General features: G+C 33.9%; 2 protein-coding genes across 7 annotated transcripts; one reads left to right on the plus strand and one right to left on the minus strand.

Moving 5' to 3' along the window:
- The first annotated feature begins 6,071 nt into the window (after positions 1 to 6,071).
- Positions 6,072 to 10,384, plus strand: LOC129304492 (uncharacterized). Of its 6 annotated transcripts, none has more exons than XM_054944170.1 (6): positions 6,072 to 6,238; positions 7,383 to 7,489; positions 8,016 to 8,093; positions 8,225 to 8,296; positions 8,448 to 8,545; positions 9,300 to 10,384. In XM_054944170.1, exons 1-6 carry the CDS (start codon positions 6,215 to 6,217, stop codon positions 9,872 to 9,874), a joined length of 954 nt encoding a protein of 317 aa, XP_054800145.1. In that variant the 5' UTR covers positions 6,072 to 6,214; the 3' UTR covers positions 9,875 to 10,384. The 6 variants fall into 6 exon arrangements, with proteins under 6 accessions (XP_054800145.1, XP_054800147.1, XP_054800148.1 ...); XM_054944172.1 differs by having other exon boundaries at positions 6,074 to 6,238; positions 7,386 to 7,489; XM_054944173.1 differs by having other exon boundaries at positions 6,081 to 6,238; positions 7,386 to 7,489; positions 8,021 to 8,093.
- A 1,229-nt stretch (positions 10,385 to 11,613) lies between these two features.
- LOC129304491 (uncharacterized) lies at positions 11,614 to 18,115 on the minus strand. The gene is made up of 9 exons (XM_054944169.1): positions 17,399 to 18,115; positions 16,293 to 16,384; positions 15,513 to 16,210; positions 14,638 to 14,708; positions 14,064 to 14,153; positions 13,753 to 13,947; positions 13,195 to 13,354; positions 12,348 to 12,506; positions 11,614 to 12,255 (listed from the first exon to the last, which is right to left on the minus strand). The coding sequence occupies exons 1-9, from the start codon at positions 17,762 to 17,764 to the stop codon at positions 12,212 to 12,214; spliced, it is 1,875 nt and encodes a 624-aa protein (XP_054800144.1). The 5' UTR covers positions 17,765 to 18,115; the 3' UTR covers positions 11,614 to 12,211.
- Positions 18,116 to 23,107: the final 4,992 nt, after the last annotated feature.

A 23,107-nucleotide genomic window follows, 5' to 3' on the forward strand; every position in this document is an offset into this window, starting at 1 on the left:
GGAAAGCTTTAGAGACTTAGAAATCTACATCCTTATCGTAGGCCTTCTAATATAGTTTATATATGCATATTTTGATGATAATGATGATGATGCCAACTAAGATTATTCTTTTGTTTACTTGCACTATTTCATATTATTTATGTTGATTGTTTGTACTTAGTGTCATAATCTTGTCACATGTAATGTTAAACTCTAGTCAAGGCTTAAATATTATTGCAACTAGATTTGTATTTATTTTAAAAGATGTATATGCATGTTTAAATGATTTAATGCCTCCCTTATGGTTTTTGGTTGAAAGTGAGATTAAAGAGTGAAAATGAGTTAGGAGTCAGATATATGTATTCTGCATTGTTTACAAAACCAGACCAGATTGACTGGTTGAACTTGTGAATTAGCGACTTGGCTGTCTGTTCAATTTGGTTTTGTGGTTTGCAGTGGCAAGGATTGAACTAGGTTAACGCAGGTGGCTCGAGATTAACCTGCTCAACCCCACAGGTTAGGTAGGTTGGGGAATCAAAATATAAAAATAAAAATTAAAAAATAAAACTCAGACAGATCACTAGAAGCCAATGTCCTTCTCTTCCTCTACTCACATTTCATAATTTTAAAGTTCTTGAGCTCGACTTCTCGACATCTTGCTCATCATCATCCCTAAGTAGAGCTTCAACCTTCTTTACTTTTTCTCTTCAAGCTTCTTGTGTTCGACCTCTGGCATTCTCGGTGTTCTTCACATTACTACTCTCAGTGTTCTCAGCATATCTTTCTAATATAGAGAGGGAAGAAGATGAAGAAAGAAGATGATGAAAGAAGAGAGAAGAAGATGAAGGAAAAAAAAAGAGAGAAGAAGATGAATTGAAAAGTGAAAACGCATGCAAAAAGATGAAACCTTGAGTAGTGATCGCCGAGATGATGTGTGTATGGGTTTACCTGACAAGACTACAAAAAAATAAAAAAAATCTTAAAATATTGTAAAGAAATTCAAAATTAGCATTGCATGTTCCTATTCTTTATTTTTACATACAGAAAGGACAATAATGTGTCAAGCACTTAAGCTACATTAGGCAAGTAAAGGTCTATATAATGTAAATTCCTTAAAAAAATAGCTAAGTAGGTATTATTAATTATGAAATATTTATTATTTACTATATAATAAAAAATATTATTTTAATTATTTCAATTTGATGCCTAATTCGATCTCGGTTCCCTTAACCCCTAATCTTAACTAGTTTAATGATCAATCTAGTTTTTAGTACCTTAGTATTGTGGTACGTTGGCATTTGGTTGAGATTTTGGAAAAATATGCTACAACATAAAATTTTATGTTACATCAAAAACTACAGAACCCCTAATAGCAACAAAAGCTGTCATGGCAGATTTCCTGGCCGAACTTCTAGTGCACACTAAATCTTCATCTGACGTCTAATTGAGGTGATTTAGGTGTTTACAAAAAACTTTCTCCAAACTCTAGCTAATGGCACTATTTCACATTTAAATCATTTCTCAATCAAAAGTTAGATATCAAAAGGAAAACTCACACTTTTATGCTTTCAAAATATAATTAAGGTGTCCAAAACTCAATTTAAGTGCCAAAAGCACATATCAACCCTTAGATCACACTCAATAGACTATAGAGGACTCGTGCAATACACCACAACATTCAAATAACACCTATATCATATTTACAAGTCTCAATACCTTGATCACAAAAACATAAGGCGAAGCCAAAATATGTAATTTCACATCTAAATCACCATCATTCATAAAATATACTCACTTTTTACTTGCACAAGTATTTTAACCTTGCATAAATATCTCAACTAAAAAGATACCACATGTGCTAGGGCCCAAAATATACATTTCAATACCCAATATTCAATGGTACAAGTATAACAAAATATGAACATCCTATTTGGCAATATCAATTAATTACACAAATGCAACTAAAATTATGAGAGGCTTATAGTAGGAAATTGAGTTTCCAAGCCTTTGGTGCTTTCCCTTTATCTTGCTCGGAACTAGTGCATGTAAAATGTTAAATAGAGAGGTGAGTACAACTACTCAATAATTAAGTTTCACCTAATCTATAGTTACATGTCAATCGAAAGCGGATGCAATTAGTAATAAATACACATATAAAGCATGCATGACAATGTATATCCTCGGCCATAACAATAACAACCATATGATTGGGCTTCAAACACATAATTATATATATATATATATATATATCAATAATGCACAATCTGGGGTCACAATAATACTAACCATGCACCCCTAAACTGCACTGAACCACAATACTAACAATTATATGATCGAGACTAAATGTATGATCATACACCAACCATATACCCTCTTGTTACCTCCGACATAAAACCAGTGGTTACGTCTTGCACGGGCTAATCCAGCCTTCTACTTATAAGAAGCTACCAGGCCAAGGTCAACTCAATTACTTATGTAATTTAATTTCCCTTAATACCAACAACCATAGGGTTCGTACCCCTAATCTAGCCTCCTCATGAATCAGTAGAGACTAGTTAGGTTTAAGTCCCTTATAGAATAAGTGAGACAGTCTCGAATCAACTATGAGACAAGGTTTACCTCCTGATTCTAACAATCGATGTTAAGGCAAGCTCCCTATTCTAACAGTCGCTGTCAATACCATGTGGGTTTAATCAACTACTCTTTCTCTAGGTGAACTCTTGTTAATGATCATGCTGTGCACGTATATCACATATGTATATGCATTCTAATCAACCATTTATATCATGAATCCACATATTAGTCACACCCAACTCACTCCACACACCAACTAGTACATAATTTTATTTTCTCATTCATTATCACTACTAGCATGTATATGAATATACATATAATTTACAATAATAATACATCATTAACCATGCCAAATTTACATAGCGAGTTTAAAAATATTAAACATGTTTCAAATCAACCATTTTAACAAATAATTAATTAATATTTAACTATATAAATTAGGTTTTTACCAATTATCTCAAACATTTGAAAGGTCAAAGGTTTATCCCCCATTACCACTTGCTTCTGAGCTAAACTCAAGTTCTTTAGTGCTTCATGGGGTAATCTACAATTAACATTAATACCCATCAATAATAATCATCAAAATCACCACTTCGAACATCTAATTTCATGCTTTAATAACCAAATTTTTCAACTATAAGATCAACCTTGCATCCAATGAGTTCTTTAACTCCCATTAATTTTATTTAGCTCTCAACAACTTAAATAATTACTAATATATCATCTAACAACCAAAAATCATAATTAATGTCACAAATTACTCACTTTCAACTTTTAATTTCCAACACTTTAATAACCCAAAGCTTTCAACTATTGAGTTTAATCATCATATTAGGTTTATTAACTTCCATTAGCTTCAACTAACACTAACAAAATCTTTAATCAATATCAATGGTAGCTACTTACCTCAACCACTACCATTTATGACACTTTAGGGCATAATTTCATCCATAATTGAGATCTTACTCTCATGAATGCATAAAACCACTATATCTAGGCTTATATAACTCAAATAACTCCCATTAATTCCATTTAGACTAATGGATTCGGACCCATGGCCCTAGGTCCGAAAATCATCATCTTCCAATCTCAAATTTCACTTTTAAAATATGTAGAGAGATGAAGAAGAGATAAGGAAAACATACCTAGATGGAATTAAGCTCTAATCACTTCCAAAATGCCCACAAGTTGATGTCCTAGTAGAGAAATCACTCCCTCCATCGCCCTCCCTCTATTTCTGGTCTTTTCCCCTTGTTTCAGACGCCTTTGTCACGTTTTTAAAAGATTAGTTTTGAAAATTATGTTGCAACGTAAATTTTTATACTGTAGCATAATGCATAGTGTGTTAAAAATTCATTTTTTCTTTATAATTTGAGTCCGGGAGACCTAATTTACTTTCAAATCCAATTCAAAAGCTAAAACCAAACCTAATAGCTGTATCTAATTATTCTCAAATTCATTTATATTTAAATTTATAAATTTACCTCTCTTTAGCTTAATTAATTAAGGGGATAATTTTTGAGATGTTACGATGAGTTTTAAGCCTTCCCATTATATTAATAGCTATGATTATGGTTTTAATTATTTCTATCACAATAGAATTTATTCTACTATAGTAACATCCACTTATTTTTATTTATTTCAATTACAAATTGTAAGTTTAATTTTATTAACCATAATAGACATTTAATATGAGTCCTTTCCTTTTCTACCATAGTTAACTTTTTTTAATTGCAGTTGTTCCCTTTTTACCATAGTAAGATGGCTAAGGTGGTTAATCTCCAATTACCATGGTAGAATAATGTTATTATTAGTTTAACAAAATTAATTAGGTAATATCATAACAATTACATTTGAGAAATTAGTATATTATTTTGAAGTATAATAATTTAAAAGTGATGTTATCATCGGGAGAGTAAATACACGCTATGCTCTCTTTTTACCTCAAATAATATTTTGTTCGATTGGGTTTTTCTAGTAAAGTTTTTAATAAAACAGCATTAGATATCATACAAATGAATGATGTACTTTTTTCTCCTACTAGATGTTTGTTCCATAAGATTTTTCCTAGTTAAAGTTTTAAATGAGACACATTTTTATATAATGGACATTCAAGGAGAAGTATTATAATTATAGTTATAAATATAAACATTATCTATGGATGTCCCTTTCCCCATGTCATAATTATGAGTGTTCATCTCCCACACTATTCAAAAGGTGTAATTCATGAGATTCTTGAATTTTATTTTCCACTTAAAATTAATGTCTTCGTCATTATATATTATTTCACAATCTTGAGACTCTTGAATTATAAGTGTTTACGATATATGCCATCTTGTTTGTATTATAAGTATGAAAGAGAACACAAGATATCATCCTTATTCTTTGGTATGCTGTTCGAACTTGAAATCTGTAGGATGAGTATGCAGCACACTAACCAGCAAGCAACAAGTTTTCATGGAAAAGTCATCCTTATTCTATTGTCTCTATTCTTCCCCCTCCTCCTTCTCTTTCTTCTCATTTCTCTTCTCTCAACTTTTTATTCACGACAATATTTATTTTATTTAGATATATATGATTCCTGAGCTAAAAAAAATGTAACTTTTATAAAGTTCATTAATTCACCGTTCTTCCCCCAATTTCTTTTACTGTTTTTTCTATAGTATAATATACTACAATAAATTTCCTATTTTGTCCTTTTTTTGTCAAAAGAAATGATCCTCTATTTTTTTTGATTTAGTGAGCTTCTAGATACATTTTTCTCCATATTTTTTATTGTTTAACATGCTTCCTTCAAGTTGTTGAAGTTCCCGCAAGAAGAAAATATTATCAAATTACCTTATTTCTAAAATTTGGAATCTAAAAAGACCAATTTAATAAAGCCAAAACAAAATATCAAATTAAGATTAAGTTTCAAAGGGAATTACTTTGAAGTCCTTACAACATATTTAAATACCACAAGTTTTATGAAGTAAAAATGACATTAAAATTTTTATAATTTTTTTATTAAATTGTGAATAAAACTTTTAGTATTTAAATGTGTTATGGAAGATTTGTGTATAATTCTCTATCAAAGTTTTATCATTGAATTATTATCTTTATCAAAATATTTTATATAACAAAATATTAAATTAATCTAAAAAATATCTTATAAAATGCAACTAAATTGATCTGATCCAAGAGTAAAAATATCTTATCCTATAAAATATTAATATTAACATTAACATTAGTTATTAATTAATTATTAATTATTAATTAATTGTTAATAAACCTTGTAGCATTTAAATATGTTATAGAGGACTTGTGTATAATTCTCTCAAAGTTTTATTATTGAATTACTAGTTTTATCTAAATATTTTATATAAAAAATATTAAATTAATCCAAAAAATATTTTATAAAATGAAACTAAACTGATCTGATTCAAGAGTAAAAATATCTTATCCTATAAAATATTAAGATAAGATGGTTAGAATTTTTTTCCCCTTAACCCCGGGAGTCACAACGCAGCGTTTGGGACTTCGGGACAATTTTCTAGATCCGCTGCCCTGAGTGACGCGATTTCAATCGGGGAAACACTTTCTTCGGCTTTTGGGAGTCTTTTTTACTGTGTTCGCCGGGAAGCCTGAGCAAGCTTTGAACCTTTGGCACAACTCCTTCGGTATGAGTTTGACCCAATTCGCCATGGTATGTTTCTGCGCGACGGTTTTATTTTTCCTCGCTTTCTATTTGTTGCCTGCTTTGGTTTCTCCCCAATTTCGTCGTTTGCATTTTATGAATTTAACTGGCCTGTTTGAGTAATAGTGATTATTAAGTTCTTAGTTCTTCCGGATATTAATTGAGCAATTCTCATTTGGTGGTCACAAAATCCACTAGGTTTAGCGCCGGACCGCGTTCTTCTCATTAAATTATATCCGGTCTCACTGCTCATCGCAAAATGCGGCAGAAACCGAGCAAAAGTATTTTTTTCTATTCGATATTGTATGTGAGGAATAAAATTTTACCGAGCATCTGGTGATCAATATGCATATCTCACGTGGAGTTTATATGAAAATGTAACAACGCAAGTATTTGTTAAATTTTGAGAATTCGCCTGTGGACTAGTAGCTCGCGTGGCATCAGTGAAATTGGTGCGTGTCAAGTCAATGGCTCAATCCAAAATGCCTTCGAAAGGAGAAATTTACTCATCTGAACATGCCTGGAATTCTTGAGATGATGGAGAAGGGGACGAACCTATTTATTCACGAAATTTATGAAAGGGATTCAGAACGCTATACAATCGCACTCCATTGTTCTTCACGTCATCCTCCTTTTGTATGCTGTAACAACGTTGCTATTAACTTTATGTATACTTACGCTCAAAGTTACTTGGATTTTGGCCGAAACTTACGAAGCTTGATGAGCTAGGACAGATGTCTGCATGCTGAAATTCAATGTTTGATCCGAAGTTAACTCTTAACTTTTGGTGTTCATTCATAGTTAGATAAGGCTTGTTTGTTCATCAAAGCATTTGTCTGACAGGGATTTCATTATAGTTTGGGTTTAGTGTTGGCCTAATTCTCTCTAACAGCATTTGTTCACCTGTTTGTCTCCTTATATCTGCAGCTCATTAGCTGCGATTTATCTTTTCTCAACTCTACTATAATAAATGGGATAGGTTGAAATCTCCAGGAAGATATGTATTTTCCATTCTGTGTTGTTGATCATTCGTTTCTTTCTTGTTGCTGTAAAATATTTTGAACTTGTACTTTGGAGGGATTCCCCCCCCCCGGGGGGTATCTGTTTAAACTTCTATGTTGGGGGGTATCTGTTTAAACTTCTATGTTGTTAGCAGGTCGAGGAATTGGCTTTTCTTGTCAAGGACAATCTTCCTTGCAAGCATCTAGTTCTCACTATGGAAGAAGCCCTAGTTAAGTTCCTTCAGGATGATAACACATGGTAACAATTTATGACACATCTTTTGACTGATGTTGAAGCTGAAATTTAGTGCAAGCCATTTCTATGGCATAAGTGATAGGAAAGTAAGAGGTTTTAATGATTCTAATAATTTTGTCTTGAGCATGGTAATAGACAAATATGAATGCCCAGTGGATCATCATATTCTATATATTTTTTCCTCCTTTCTTTTTGTTGCTTTTGCACTCCCACCCTAGGGGATGATTCATAAAAATTTATGTTATTCAGTGTTTCATATTAATTTGAAAACCATGGCATTGCATCTCTTACTCTCACTTACATAAAATTGAAGTGTTATAAGTTTGTGCCTTAATTCATAGATAAAAGAAGGGAGGTTGTAGGAGATGAGCATTACGTTTTATCGGTCTTTTGTAGTGTCTAATTATAGGTGGTTTTTGTGCCAGTTCAGTGTATACATCCTGCATTGTAAGCAATAGTTTACAAAGGTTAGAACTTTTTCCCATAGTATCATATCTATTTCTTGATCTGTGTTTTTCTTGAATTGTAGTTCAGATGGGATCTTGGAATTGGAGCCAATGGACTCTTACAGTCGTCTTCTCTTACATCGTCTTGCAGAGATATTTAGGTACTCTTCTTATAAATTTAGTTCCGTGCAAGTGACCTTTAATTTCCATTTTGGTTTCTTTGTTGTTGTTTTTCTTTTTTAATTTGTATCTGTTTTTTTTTTTAAGTTGATAGTTTCATAATTGGTGTCAGGTTTACACATGAATCTGTTGGTGAAGGAGATGATCGCCATTTGATTCTGGTGAGGTGTCCAGAGACATCTATGTATGTGAAATAAAAGGGCCCCCTACCTTCAATTCTTTTTAAATCAAGCGTCAATTAGATTTATGTAATCAGTCTCTCTACATTTGAAGAAATCAACAATGTTTCTGAGGTTTCTCTCATGAAATAATCTGTGTATGTGGTTGGATTGCAGACCTCCCATCCTGGTTAGTGATATCCTCTGGGAGTATGATGAGCCTCAGCATCTGATTTCATCACACCAAATATTAAGGAGAAAAGAAACCATACCAGGTGATACATGCCGCCATTTATTGTTGCTGTCAATTACTATTGTATGTTCAGCACAATATTGAACTCTATTGAATCTTCCATGGTTAAGAAATGAGTAAATATAGTATGCTATCCTATGATTTAGGCTGTCTTCACTTTGCTAACTTGTGTGTCACTCTGCTGCCTTTATGTTTGGTCCATCAAGTCTTTGACTCAATACTGCTTCATTCTTTAATTTTGTTTATCACAAATTGAAAACCTCAAGTTTGAACTGATATTTTCGAATTTTATCTCAAAAAACACGTTGAATTGAGAATTGAGGGCTGGGGAAATAAGTTGGGGATGCTTGACTGAACAATTAGGGGGGAATTTCTGGACGGGGCAAGAATTTGGAGTGTGTGAGAGACTTGGTTGAAAAAGAATCAGGGATTTCTAGATGGGGTTAATACAAGTTTGAAAGAGCTATTGGATTGAACTAAGCATGAAGTTCGGAATGGGGAAATGACTTGTGGGCCGGAGGAGTTGATTGTGGATGACAAAGGTTAGGGATCTCAAGGCTGAATTGGAAGAAATTTGGGGAAACTGAGGACGTCACAGTGAATGATTAGGAAATATTTTGGGTATTGTTGAGCTTGGTTGGAGAGAGGGGTTGTTGGTTGAGATTAAACAGAAAATTTATGATAATATTAGTTTACATTGCAACATTTTTTCCTTGATGAAATTAAGTGCACTGCACTGCATGAGTGGGCCTTTATATTTCTGCTGCTTCTTTCAGCCTCTCAGACAATTACAGCACCCTTTCAGCAGTCACTAGAGAAGAGAAAAGAAGCTTATTTGATTGCTCGAGAGCGAATTTTTTCCATGAATTTGGAGGACGAGAAAGGGTCTGGTGAACAGAAACCCCGAAGTGTGCCTGTGGTTGCCCGCCGAATGATTGCTCATGCTCTAGGTCAAAGCATCCATTCAAAAAATCAGAATGGCTTGCCTAACAATAATATGAAGGATAGAGTATGTACCGACGTATCAGATGATCAGAATAAGAGCAGTGAAGAGTCCAACCTTGTGGAACATTCTGAAGAGTCTATACACCCAAAAAGGAACTCAAACAGTAGAATAAGAAATGATAGCAGCTCCAATGCATCCTCGTTCAATGAAAGGAATGATGACAAACCACAAGTCTCTCAACATGTAAAGCATGGTAACAGGGCAAGTAAAGTCGACTACATGAAAATGGAGCATTTAGGAGCTGCGAGGAGAATCTTTGCCCATGCTTTGGGGGTGCACTCTGGGAAGGATGCTGCTTCTGCTTCTAAAAGTGGTAGAGAATTAAAAAGGAGTGACACAGAATAAGGTGGATAAATTTTATACACTACTGCTGCTCTAAATGAACATTCGCAGGGGCACGGCCAGGTTTCAATTGTGATGAGAGGGATGAGGAATGAATACATTTTACTTAAAATTCGTGATGTTTTCTGGGGATATTCAGGCGAAAGATTATCCTAGTATTATGGTTTTTCAGTTATAATTAAATATGCTTTAGTAAGTTGAGAAGCAATGCAGTTCAAAGGTATCATCAAAGAGGTAGAAGAAACAGTATCTTGTCGACCTGCCTTGGCATGTGAAACACAGTTGGTTGCGTGGAGTTTAGTCTACCGAACTTCGTAACCCTTGCAGTCCTGTCTTCATTGTAGATGTTTATTTTGTTATGTTAACGTCTAGGTTTTCTTCATGGACACGGACCTTCCGCCGTGCTAGGTATGAACGAGTCATTTCTTCACATGGAGGGGGGTGTATGTATTTTTAATGTAACATATTTCTTTATCTTGTTTGGGAAATTCCAATTTAGGTTCTTCTGTTTTACGTTGTGTGATCACTATGATAAGATACCCGTTATCACCTGCACTAGAAGGACGAGTGGGAGGTGGGAGGGTTGAATGTTGAGTTGCAGTTAACGACTTGAGAAATGGGGCTTGACAGTCTCCAATCGTAGAGGAAGGTGGCAGAAGATAGCGGGGCACGCACCTTCGTAGCCCATAGGATCTCAACATGCATGCGACTCTTTCACGGCTGTTTTTATTTTATCTTATTTTATTTAATTCATTATTTTTATTATTTAATTATTATTTTTCGGTGAACAGTGGAAACAGACCAAATCAATACATCATTATTAATAGGCAAGTAGACAATTGAATTGGTTGGATGTTGCCAAGAAAATCCAGTACCAACTCCCATTTCTTGTTTTAATTATTACGTCTGCTAGAGGTATCGCCTTGGGCAGTCTAAACTTTGATCATTACCATTGCATCTAGGACAGAGTACTCCTACAACTCGTGGGATTGAGTTGAGATTCTTGCTCTGTAATTTCATTAGCATTACATCGATAGACATTCATTTTAGTTTCCCATACCTAGCACACTATGGGTGTATAATATTAATTAATACAGAAAATTAAGAGTTTATGAAGCTTATTTTGGGATGCTATCTCGGTGCAAGTCAAATGTATATGCATTCGAATCTTGTGAATTCCCTCCATCGAGGGTCTCTTCACTGCCTCAGATAAAGTCAGTTGTCTGCCTTATCCTTTGACCGTCTACGAGGCACGTTGAAGGAGGTGACGCTCCAAACATGACTGATTTAAGGGAATGTTGACTTTCGAATCAGATTTAACAGAGCAAGAAGACTGAGGAGACTATACATCCTTCTCATTCATGGGAACAATTGCCGCCACTCATGGCTATATTGGTAGAAGTAAAATGGTGAATCACATTTTTGTACACAAGAATCCCATCAAAGTGAAGTCCACACCTTGGGCAGCTATACAGGCATCTCTAGAAGTAGTGAGTTAGAAAGCAGACACAAAACGTAGCTTATATGCTTTAAGCAACAGGGGTACATTGTGGTTGTTTACATTGTCTTTTGTCTGCGAACAGACACCGATAAGGAAGCTGAATGAATGGAACTACTCTCATGATTTGTATTAGCTCTTTTCCAACCCGACCCACCAAATATGGTCGGGACAAGTTTTCAGGATGGCACTCATGAATCGTACAGAGATGATGCCACGCTTGTTTAGAAGATAGATATGATCAGATGGGAATATTCTATACAATATGAAATTTATAACAAGCACTATTATTTACAAGTTATGAACAACATGACTTATTTTTCAGATACTGCATCGGGTCCTAGTTTTAGATGATGCCACGCTTGATAATTACTTCTGAAAAATAATTATAGACCCGTCCCCTGTTATTCATACAAGTCCTCAGTAGAGGCTTGTGCCAAAACTGTTTAACTCCAGGATCCATACAATTATATCGCCAACAGCACCAAACCTACTTCCAAACTAATTGATATGGTCTAGCATGCACCGATAGATCTTTCGACGGCTCACTAATTAATCTGAAAAACTAGACATGCAAGAAGCTCCAGCAATATCAGAGAATACCAGACATCATGTCAGCATCACGCTAGGAAAACCTTCACCTATCTGCACGTGCTATTGACACAACAAAGACCTATCCACAAATGGTTTCACGACAAACAGTACATCCACGACCATAAGAAATATCAATTTGACAAGAACATGAAAGAATAGCAGACCAAATCATGCAAATTTCTATCGCCATGCTTATCCATCCAGCATCTTTGAATGCCGCAGGATCTAGTGTGGAATGCTACAAGTTTTCAGATGTTCATACAGAACATTCTCTGATCATTTCTTCCAGCTTCTGTTTCAATCAAGGACCATATCAGAAACAAATCCATGCAACAATGATGATTCCCTTTAGCAATACCTACTGAGTTCGTCTTCATTATTCACCTTCTTTACTGTTTACTTGAGACGAATGCCTAGATGATGTAGAATGGAGCAGAGACTGCCCAGCCACCAATTTCTCCCTTAGCATTACATTATACTCATGCAAAAGTTTTAGATTCCTCTTGACATCAGACAAGTCCATTTCAGAATCTCTCTTAAATTCTGCCACGCAAATGACAAGTTAAATGTATGAGAGGTATCAAAAGCATTCAATAATATTTTAAAAAGCTTTGTACAACCACATCAAAATATTAGAAAGCAAAAGGATTTGCAAAATCACTGAAAATAAATAACCAAACAACATAGAAACATGTAAGAAAATGAATCGAAGTGAAAAGTCTAACAGCTATAAAGCACTAACAATCATTTTTTATGCATAACCATTAAGGCATAATGTATGCCATGCGAATATAAAATTTTAACAAATAATTTTACCATGACCATATTAAGGTTTGACCGTACCTGATAATTTAAAAAGCTCAAGCTATATAACATAGTTATATGAAGCTTAATATAATTTATTTATATTAGTAAGATTTATTTATATCACAAGTAGTAATTTGATTGTGTTAGCCTAATCTATGTAGTGCGGTAATTAATGCATGAACCTAACAGCTGCAGAACCAGTAGTCATGCCATGACATGATTTAAAAAGAGTAGCAGCGGTAGAATGAGAGATCACTAGAAAGAGAATTTATAGAACCTTGGAAGACGTAAATACAGGTTTACCAAAGTAACAATCTGCAGTGTTTTTTAATTAGAAAAGGTATTGCAATAAAGGGTTGAATGGTCATGGGAAATGACATTCACGATAATAAGTATGCCAACGCAAACAGAAATTAATTTCTACCTAGTGAAGGTGGTGGTGGAATGAAGTTATCAATGAAAGAAGATTCTTGAGGTTGAGACGGAGTCATTTCTTCACTTGAACCAACACTCTGCTGCTTTGATACATCTTCTGAATGCTTCTTCTGATCATTTGTGGATTTAAGTGGTTTGCAGCTCAATGACTGGAAGAGAAAGCATTGAAAGATGAATATAAACAATTTCTTGGGACATTGACCAGTCAATTCTCATTTAATTTTGAAAGAAACACTACAAACCTTTTCTCCTAACAATGATGTCATGTTCATCAAAACTTACAGCCAATTCATATTATAACTTACACCTTGAGGTTGCTCAGCATGTGTGGAATAGGTTTGTTTGGGTTTGTAAATGAAAGTATTGGATTATATGATTATGCCTACTTTGTAGTACATATTCTAGCACACCAGATGTATCATTTTTAACTATTTTGCACAGTGACCTATGTCATGCAAAGCAACCTCCAGAAAAGGGAGAGAGAGATTCAAAATGCATCAAGAGCTAAACTAACTTAGTTTTAGAATGAACAGAATAAAAGCTTTACCCTGGTTGCAGTTCCACTGGCTTTGCTGTAAAAACTGATTGAACTTGTTCTGCTTTGTTGCCTTCGCTTATGTGATGACCCACTTCCACGAATTGATTGCAACATGAGCCCACTGCAACTTGATTCCGTTTTAGAGTTCTTGTAAATGTCATCTCCAGTGTTACAGCCATACGTGTACATTACATATTTTCTCAACTAATTAGAAGTGGACATTATCAGTCATCCAATCCAAATTCAAAAGGATATATAATCAGTTAAAGGTTAACAGTAGGAGATATATGAGATGTTTTGATCAGTTAAACAGAAATTACTTTGTCCCATCGCTCTCGAGCTTTGCGCTGATTTCTAATTCTCCGCAAAATACTATCTTCATTTCGGAGTTTCTTTATCCTGTACTCACACTAAAATTTAACAAAATTAGAACCCCACATGGATCATAAGACAATTAGGACTACTATGAGCCATTCATCATGATCTGATATAGTATGCACCAACTAATAAAAGAATAGTCACACAGAAGTCATGGCATGAATGGATATTTTAAAAATCTTAACTACTCAATTTTATACAAAACCAGAAAAAACTTTATTGCTTGACAATTTCCACCTTGATGCATGTTCCGGCATTTGTCGTAACTCATAAACCAAATATTGTTGCTTCTGATGCTAGAGCTACCTAGGAAGAATATGGCCAAAGATCTTTGCTGGAGTCTATATCTATAATTAATAAATGGATGAAGGATTTGCTTGTCTCATTTGACAAACAGTTATAAAGTGCAAAGGTTGAATGTTTGCATTTTGTTATCTTCCATCATGTTCATTTTTCAATATTAAGAAATCATAGGTATAATAATACTGAGAAAGACTAAAGGAACCAAAATCATACTTGTATCAACAGGTAGAAAAAAATGCCTATGCTAATACAATACAGGCCACCAAGATCTGCAAGAAAGCTCACTGCACATCAAAACAGAAAATATAATGATTGATGTCAGCAGGAAGCAACATTTGATATACATATATATATATATATATATATCTGTATAAATGATATGACGATATGTTACTTTATTAGAAATACAAGATTTCTGAGACAGTTAAAGTTTTATAACAGAAAAGCAGCATCCTAGCAAAAAACCAATGCCTCCATCTATTAACCTCAATTACCTATAGTCATTTGGCCTGGTCTATTTGATCTGCTTATTCTAAAAATGCCCACATTAGTACAACAAATACAGCATGTCAGTTTGACAAGACATCCTCACGCAAGACAGAAAAGGGGATAAAGGGGAAAGGAACCAAGTTCTCAACATTCAATATCAATTCAACATTCCAACAAAACAACCAACTAAACACGCATACTTAAAGGAAAAGCAATTGGCTAACCTAACCCTAGGACCATAAGACTAACAATGTAAGCAGCCCCACTTGCTCAAATTATAAAACCTCACACATACGCATGTGCATGGATGTGCGTGTGTGCATGTGAGTGTGGATAAAAATTAGAGGTCATAGGATTAGCCAATTGGACTTGAAGGCAAGGAGCCAGTAGCATTTCTTAAGAAAATGAGTGAGGAAATTTGGCAGGACTGAGGATATGCACAATGGAAGCAACATCAAGGAAGTAGGTAAGATTGCAAAAACTACAAAACAGGACAGTTATTGCAAAGAAAGTTCTTCAGTACCTGAAATTCATTTAGAACTTAGAAAAAATGCAGATTGACAGACAAGTACACATACAAGCTGGCAAAAGATATTTACCAGGACCCATGATACTCTTCTTGTCAATTTCCACAGTATAAGCAGACAGAAAATTGATGTACAATGTAGTATTTAAGAGTCCATCAACAGAGCTTTCAAGGGATGCCTGCAGCTGATTTGCATCACGATAAATTGAGCCAGGCAGGAACTCATGAAACAAAGGTTGGATTAGCTTCAAATCATGTAAACTATGGTATATTCGGGGGAACAAGTTAAATTTTAAAATATTTGATTCCCTCCCTCTGAATGTAACCGGTCTATCATCAAAAGCACTTCCATTTTTTAGAGTTCCACTAACAAAACTCACGTACTTGTTTAAATTATCCATTGCAGAGAGATTGAACTCAAACCCAACAGCCATGGCAGGATTATTGGGGAGATCAGCAAAATGCCAAGAAATGTACATGTTATCATGAACCAGTTTGCAGTTTTTACACTTAAGTGTTACGGTTGGGCCCTTGCTTGAGTTGTGGCAAGAGTAGTTTGCCAAAGTTGATAGAGAAGAAACTCTTTGATCAATAAATCCAGGATTTCCAGTAACAAAGCTACCAAGATCACGTAGATTTGAACAGCTCATACTAGAAATGGTGGTTATGTTGAACTCCATGTCATTCATAAATGAATTTAATTCTGGTCTGCTTGTAGCTCTCACATTATGCACCTCAATTGTTCTTTTTGATATGATCTGGTACAGCAACCTGATGAAAGGTGGACTCAAAAAATGGATACCATCCTTAAAATATTCTAATTCCTTAAATACAAAAGCTATCAGATACTCACGCAGCAAATAAACCAATAAAAAGGATCCAACTTGCTATGGAGAAAGTTCCGCCAAGTTCTGTTTTGCGCTTTTTAACTACCTTCTGGTCATCCTATATGAAAAATAGCAGTTACACATAAAGTATTGTTCTCATAAATTTAACAAGCACACCAATAATAGGATAAGGAAGCAGGCGTTGCATTATATTTACAAACAATTCAAATTTCTTGCAGGTCCACATCAAGTGACATGGGTTTCAACTTGAATAGAGATGTAACCATGTGAAACAGTCAAGAATACTTTGAGATGTGAAATTTTCGTAATGAAGAACAAGATTGCAGTTGTTTGTGTGCCTTTGACATGGAGAATGAACTGAAAATGATATGCGAAGCAACAGATCATAGGAGAACCTAAAGTCCTCTCGCTAGCCTAAGTTGTAATGTTAATTCAAGAATATCCACAAGCTATACTTTTGCGTTTGCCACCGATAAAATAAGGTGAAATCAAGACGCTTAGCATATGCCGAATATTAGCATAGGGCCCCAATAAGTGGCCAGTTAATGACACGCATGATTAAGAAAAATGGGAGGCAAAATGAAGCCTCAATTCCTTACGGTCCGTTGGCTTCAACTCCTTATGATTCCTAGGAAAAGCCTTTCCAACTGTAGCCATCATATATTCCAATATCAGCATTTTTTAATGATTTTACCGTAATACAATCAAATTTGGTTGGCCACAACCATGGGAATAGTCTCTCCCATGTAATCATCATTCTTAAAAATTGGCAAACCAAATCCATGAGGTTATACATGTCAATTCTCAGTATGATTTCATTGCTCTCTTAAAAAAAAAATGTGTTCTTTCATTTTAGTCCATTTTATTCTCCATTACCCCATCTCATCTCATTCCTATCCTTTCCAACAATCAAACAGCACCTAAACTTTTATTGGTGTGCCTACACTTGACAGCTGACAGCAGCCAAGGTAAAGGGTAGTTTAGATGAAAATACACGGAAGGAAGAAGGAAATAAATGACTGAGAATGATGGTAAGATTAGAGGCGGCGCGGATGAATGAAACTGGAGATGAGATAAAGAAAGTAATGAATAATGAAAGGGGGGAACTAACCAGCCAATGCCTGGTGGCAAAACAAATATCCAAACGGCTGATCCACCATCTGATGTTAAACCATATAGTAGAGCCATCGCCAAGGTTCGTAAACCTCAAGAAAAAGCAGAGGAGAAGCCAAGAGAGAAGCATAACGAGGGTGGCCTCCAAGAACACAGCCTGGGACTGCGTAAACTTCTTGATGGAATCAAAGGCAAAGATGGTCTCCGGAAAGCTGATGGCATAGTAGTCGACTCCAGATTCAGTATTAATGGAGGAGTTAGCGGTGAAGAGAGTGCAGCTGTTAGAGGGGCGAACGAGGAGGTAGCCAGGAGGGCAGGCGCAGAGGGAGCCATTGTAGCTGATGGAATTTAGAGGGCATGCCATAAAGAAGAGAACTCGCTTTAGGGTGGTTGGATTGCGCTTGTTAGTGCGCTACATCAAAAAAATTGAACAGGAAGGAAGTGAGGGAATTGGGTTCCGTGCTCCGATCTCGATGCCTAGCGGCAAGAGAAGGGAAGAATGTAGAGTAAAGAAAGGAATGTTAACACCTGAAGACTGCTAATTAGCAAGCACTGGAGAGAGTGTTGATTTCCCTTTGTCGTCTCCTTTTGCGATTATGATTTTGCTTTGTCTCGGGGTTATTCTGGAACACGCAGCGCAACCAAAACACTTCGTTCGTTTTCTTTGATCTTTCCACGCTCGTCCTGACTCCACAGCGCTGGTGTCAGAAGATGCCCCGGTGAAGCCGTTAAGGGCATGTTTGGGCGAGTATTAGGACCCGCTAGTTTCAGATTAAAAAATAAATAATTTTTAAATAGTTTAAAAACTTTATAAAAAAAATTATTTTACATAGATTTTATAAAAAACCAAAAAAATATTTTATGTGGTTACAATAATAAAAAAATAATTATTAATTATTTATTTTTAAATTTTATGATATCTTTCTTATTTTTGTTTTATAAAAATAATTTTTCATTATATTGTTTAAAAAAATTATTATATCTTCGCGTATCTCACTTCTTTAAAACATATTCTCTCATTTATTATATTAGATTATTTTTAAAAGTTTTTCAAAGTAGCTTTGTAAAATAATCAAAAATATATTTTTTAATTCTGATTATTTTTAAAAGTTCAAACAAACATCTTAAAAACTTATAAAATAAATTTTAAAAAAATGATTTTTTTGTGAAATTAGTTGAAATAAATGGGCTCTTAATTGACTTTGGGTAGATTTATTCATAAAAGTCATTTTCTTTTTAAGTGATCACATACGGTAAAAGACGCCTCATTAGTTGAGACAATTCAAGTTTGTCAAACTAGTCTTGAACTTTAGTGTCCAACCCATCACACTAATGGTACATCTAGATTATCGATATATAATAATTATAAAAATTTTAATATTAAATTAAATCTTTTAAATTAAATATAGACTAAATTTAAAATAAAAAATTTATTAAAATTATTTTATAATTTTTTATTTTAATAAATATAAAATAAAAAATATATAATAATATTTTAAATTTGAATAAAATTTAGATGATTCAGATCTCATCACATTGATGAGTATTATGTGCTGATCACTATGATAAGCACTAAAGATGAGCCCTAGAGTGTTAGGGAGGGCAAAATTTGAAGGGAGGAAAATCATACAAATTGTTATTGTATGTTTTATCTTTACTTACCTTCAATTTTCTTCTTGACACCTCTTTATTTCTTCTTTGTAGATTATTTATATTTTTCGTGTGTTGGAAGAGGTGAGAGAGATTGCTTTTCCTAGTACAAAAACACCACATGATTCATAAATATAGAAACGATCAAAATTAATTTTAATTGATTGAAAAAAGATTGATATTAAATTTGAAGGGCCTAAAAAAATATGAACTTGCAATCAAAAAATGAGTCATTGTTTTGAATCCTATAATCCATTCTTTTAATACGAAAATGAACTAGTAATCTTGATAGAAGGTTAAGGGGAGAAAATATTATGAAATTTTTTTAAAAATAACACTTAATATCTTAAACTATTGTTTAAAGTAAAATTATTCTAGAACTTTTAAAAAAGGTGCGTAACCACCAAGGACAAATCCAGGGTGAGAAACATTGGGGGAAAAAATTTAAAAGATAAAATATGGGTTGCCAGACTCTATTTTAGGAATTTTTATTAAAATAAATAAATAATCTTATAAAGGGGTGTGAAAATTAGGGAGGGAAGCACCCCTGCATGCCCTCATTATATTCATCCCTGAGTATCACCCTACCGTTAAATCCAGAGAGCATTGACTGTTAAAGTAAAGTTTGATTATGGGTATTTTACTGTTTTGACATTCTTCCTTCTTTTTTTTTTAGCTCTTCCTTCTTCTCCACCTCCCACCTCCTCATGCTCTGCATTTCACAGCCACAAGTGTTCAATCTTTTTTGTTGTCTGAGAAAAGGTGAATCTAAGCCTTCCTATTCAACATAAGGGCAATTGTGATGATGAAGATGATATCCTGATCCAGCAAGTGTTTACACTAGAACCTTGATCCCTTTACCGTCCACGGCATCACAAAATTCTTCAATCTTGCCCCCTTGAAATTTTCCCGGCAGTTCCTGAGCCTCAAGCCGCTTCGTCTTTTGGCCGATGCTCAAAACGCTTCAATCCTCCTCCCTACGAACGATCTTCCTATGGACTTTGATTAGCAAGATCATGGAGCAGTTATCGACGTCTAGGACCAGGCATGTATATGCATCGACGCTTTGATTTTCTTCCCAACTCTAGTCTGGTTTTGTTTTTCTTTCTTTTTTCTTTTTTTAGCCTTTTGAATGTTACAAAATCTAGCATGGTTAATTTTTAAGGTAAATTGATCAAGGAGCATGTGGATCGTGTTGGTCGTTTAGCACGACGGGGGCATTGGAAGGAGCTCATTTTCCTTTCTTTTCTACAAAATGAACTATGCCTGGGTTCCTAATTTGGAGAATCAGTGTCAAATGCAAGCCTAGAGAGAACTGTTTAATGGATTTGGGCTTAATTTGTCAACTCATCCTTCTAACCGTAGTAATGGCAATGCAATGGATCTATCTCCTAGTAGCACGAGGAGGATACACTTCTTCCCTGATTTGAATGATGATGACTGTCACTTGGCTGTTAATCTTCCTTTAGATTGGTTTGGTAATTGAGTTAAAGAAATGTGTGTTGAACAAAGACCAAAAACGCAGAAGGAAGGAGAACAAAATACAAAAATACCTTTGATCAAGCTTCATTTTAATAGTCAATATTTTTTTAGAATTAATGGTAAGGTAATATTGTAACTTTTTGAAAGTTCTAAAGTGATATTATTCTAAACAAAAGTTTAAAATACCAGGTATCCCTTGCAAAAAAGTTTTAGGACTTTTTTCTTTTTAACCCTTTTATATACTCACTATTAAATTTATTGGATCATTTATGAAATGACAAGTGGCAAGATATTACATTTTTCTTTCTCATAAAGTGATAATTATAATTGAATTAAAATGAGTTACTATATAGTAATTGAACATTGTATAAATGAACTAGTACTTAGAATGCTTAGAAATTTCTCAGAGCCATTGTTTTTAAGGAGAATCACATCCAGGGCCTTTAGGAGGTTAAAAATTGCATTAAGGGTTTAATGCATTATGAATTTACTCTAAAGCCCAAGGGCCCTTGTTACACAAATATGTTTGAGGAAGAAAAGACCCAATTACTCCTTTTATTTTCTTCCCTCTCTCTACTTCTCCATGGCTCTTCCTCCTCTCTCTCCCTTCTTATTCTCCTCCTCCTCTCTCCCTTCTCTATGCTTTTCATTATGTCCAATGGTGTTGTGTCGGTGCTGTACTTGACTTGCTCTTAGTGTTTTGTTTGGTTTTGATTTTTCAATGTTGCAATTTGTCTAGAGAACAGGATTCACTCACTAAAGAAATTGAATCACTATGGAAAGGACATTCAAGCGCTTCTTAAGGACCAATCGTTTCAAATGCTACTGTTGCAAATGCACCAATCAAGAAAAGAAGGCTCCCTTTGGTTCAAGCTTCATCTTTTTTGTCAAACTGATATAACTTGACTTGTTTGCTTGACTCTAAATTGATAGCGGATTATTTGTTGTGAACTTATGATTGTTTGCTTGTTCATATTAGATGTTTACATGTAAATATATAAACCTTTACCTATGAATATATAGACTTTTACTTGAAAATATCTGAACTTGAACTTGTCAATATGTGAACCTTTTGTTTTTAATATGTGAACATGTAGTTGTACAAATCAAAACTCTTGCTATCATTGAACTTTTTTTTTTTTTGAATAAATGAAGTTAGAAATTTTGAATTTTGACTTGTGAATTGATGAACCAATACTTGAGAATATTCAAATTTTAAGTTGTAAATTTATGAACTTGTCTAACATGAATTTATCAACTTTGAACAGGAATTTTACTACTAATGGACAATTATGTTTTAATTTGTGTACCTAAAGTTGTAAAATTATGAACATATGATTGTAAAAATTAAAACTTTTACTTACTTTCGTAACCTTATTTCTAAATATATAGAGTTAGAAATTTCGAACTTTGACTTCAAACTTTAAGTTATAAATTTGTGAACTTTTGCATTGATAATTTGTGCAAGTGCTTTAGGTGTGACATTTTGTGCTAGCTAGTGGAACATGCTAATAATGTCAAAGCTCAAAGTACTCTTACACTCATAGCAGGAACTAAAACAAAACCAAAATGCCTCCATAATGATTCAATTTCTTTAGTGAGTGAATCTTGTTCTCTAAACAAATCCCAACACTGAAAAATCAAAACCAAGCAAAACACTGTGAGCAATTCAAGACACAACAACATTAGATAGAATGAAAAGCACAGAGAAGGGACAGCAAAGAAGAAGAGAAAAGGAAGAGCCATGGGGAGAGAGAGAGAGAAGAAAATCAAAGGAATAATTGGGTCTTTTCTCACTCAAACATATTTGCAATAAAGGCTTTCAAGCTATCAGATTAAATTTAGAATGCAATAAGCTCTTAGTGCAATTTTGTTTCCTCTTGAGGGCCCTAGATGTGATTTTTCCTTATTTTTATCCTTGTAATTGATTATCACTTTCAGTTTTGAAGACAAAAGAGTGGAAACACTTTAGGCTAATTTTTTTTCAATTTTCAAATAACATAATTTTAATGTTTTAAATATTACAATTTAAAACATAAAAAAATTTAGCATAGAATTTTTTAAGCTACAAAAATATAATTTCATATTTAGTTATCATAATAGTTAATCTAATATATACTTCCTTCTATCTCTATTATAAGGCATCTTATAGAGCGATTTTTTTTTGTCTTTACTATAAAAAACATATAGGGTCATTTATTATCATTTTCTAATTTTATTCTTGTTGTCATAATTCAATTTTATAGCTCTCTTATTTTTATTTTTAATAAGGGTAAAGTTAAAAACATTTCATTTTAAAACATATTTAATTAGTTAACTGTCACTTATTGATTTAAAAAAATTATTAAAAATGTCTTATAATAAAAATAGAAAGAAGTATAGTTTATCAAAAGAAAAAAGAGAAAAGGAAGAAGCGTAAATGTACCCTGTATATTTACTTTTGTTACGAGAGAAGGTTTTCTTTAATAAAATAATTATTTAAAGTGACATGAGACTGTATAATTAGGATTTTTCAGAATTGGTGCATGGTGATTGGATGGTGTGTGGTTGAGCTGGCGAGGTCTCTCAAAATTTT

This window comes from Prosopis cineraria, unplaced genomic scaffold (assembly GCF_029017545.1).
Source record: "Prosopis cineraria cultivar Desert tree isolate PC_DT_omini unplaced genomic scaffold, ASM2901754v1 PC3, whole genome shotgun sequence".
NCBI classification, from domain to species: domain Eukaryota; kingdom Viridiplantae; phylum Streptophyta; class Magnoliopsida; order Fabales; family Fabaceae; genus Prosopis; species Prosopis cineraria.

Bases quoted from the DNA above. Each gene is read 5' to 3' on its own strand.
- LOC129304492 (XM_054944170.1), top strand. From the start codon at position 6,215: ATGAGTTTGACCCAATTCGCCATG. The intron at 6,239-7,382 runs GTATGTTTCTGC...CTATGTTGTTAG, and splicing joins GTTTGACCCAATTCGCCATG to CAGGTCGAGGAATTGGCTTT. The intron at 8,094-8,224 runs GTACTCTTCTTA...AATTGGTGTCAG, and splicing joins CGTCTTGCAGAGATATTTAG to GTTTACACATGAATCTGTTG.
- LOC129304491 (XM_054944169.1), bottom strand. From the start codon at position 17,764: ATGGCATGCCCTCTAAATTCCATCAGCTACAATGGCTCCCTCTGCGCC. The intron at 16,211-16,292 runs GTGAGTATCTGA...ACCTTTCATCAG, and splicing joins TTTATTGGTTTATTTGCTGC to GTTGCTGTACCAGATCATAT. The intron at 14,709-15,512 runs GTAAATATCTTT...TTTGATGTGCAG, and splicing joins GAAGAGTATCATGGGTCCTG to TGAGCTTTCTTGCAGATCTT.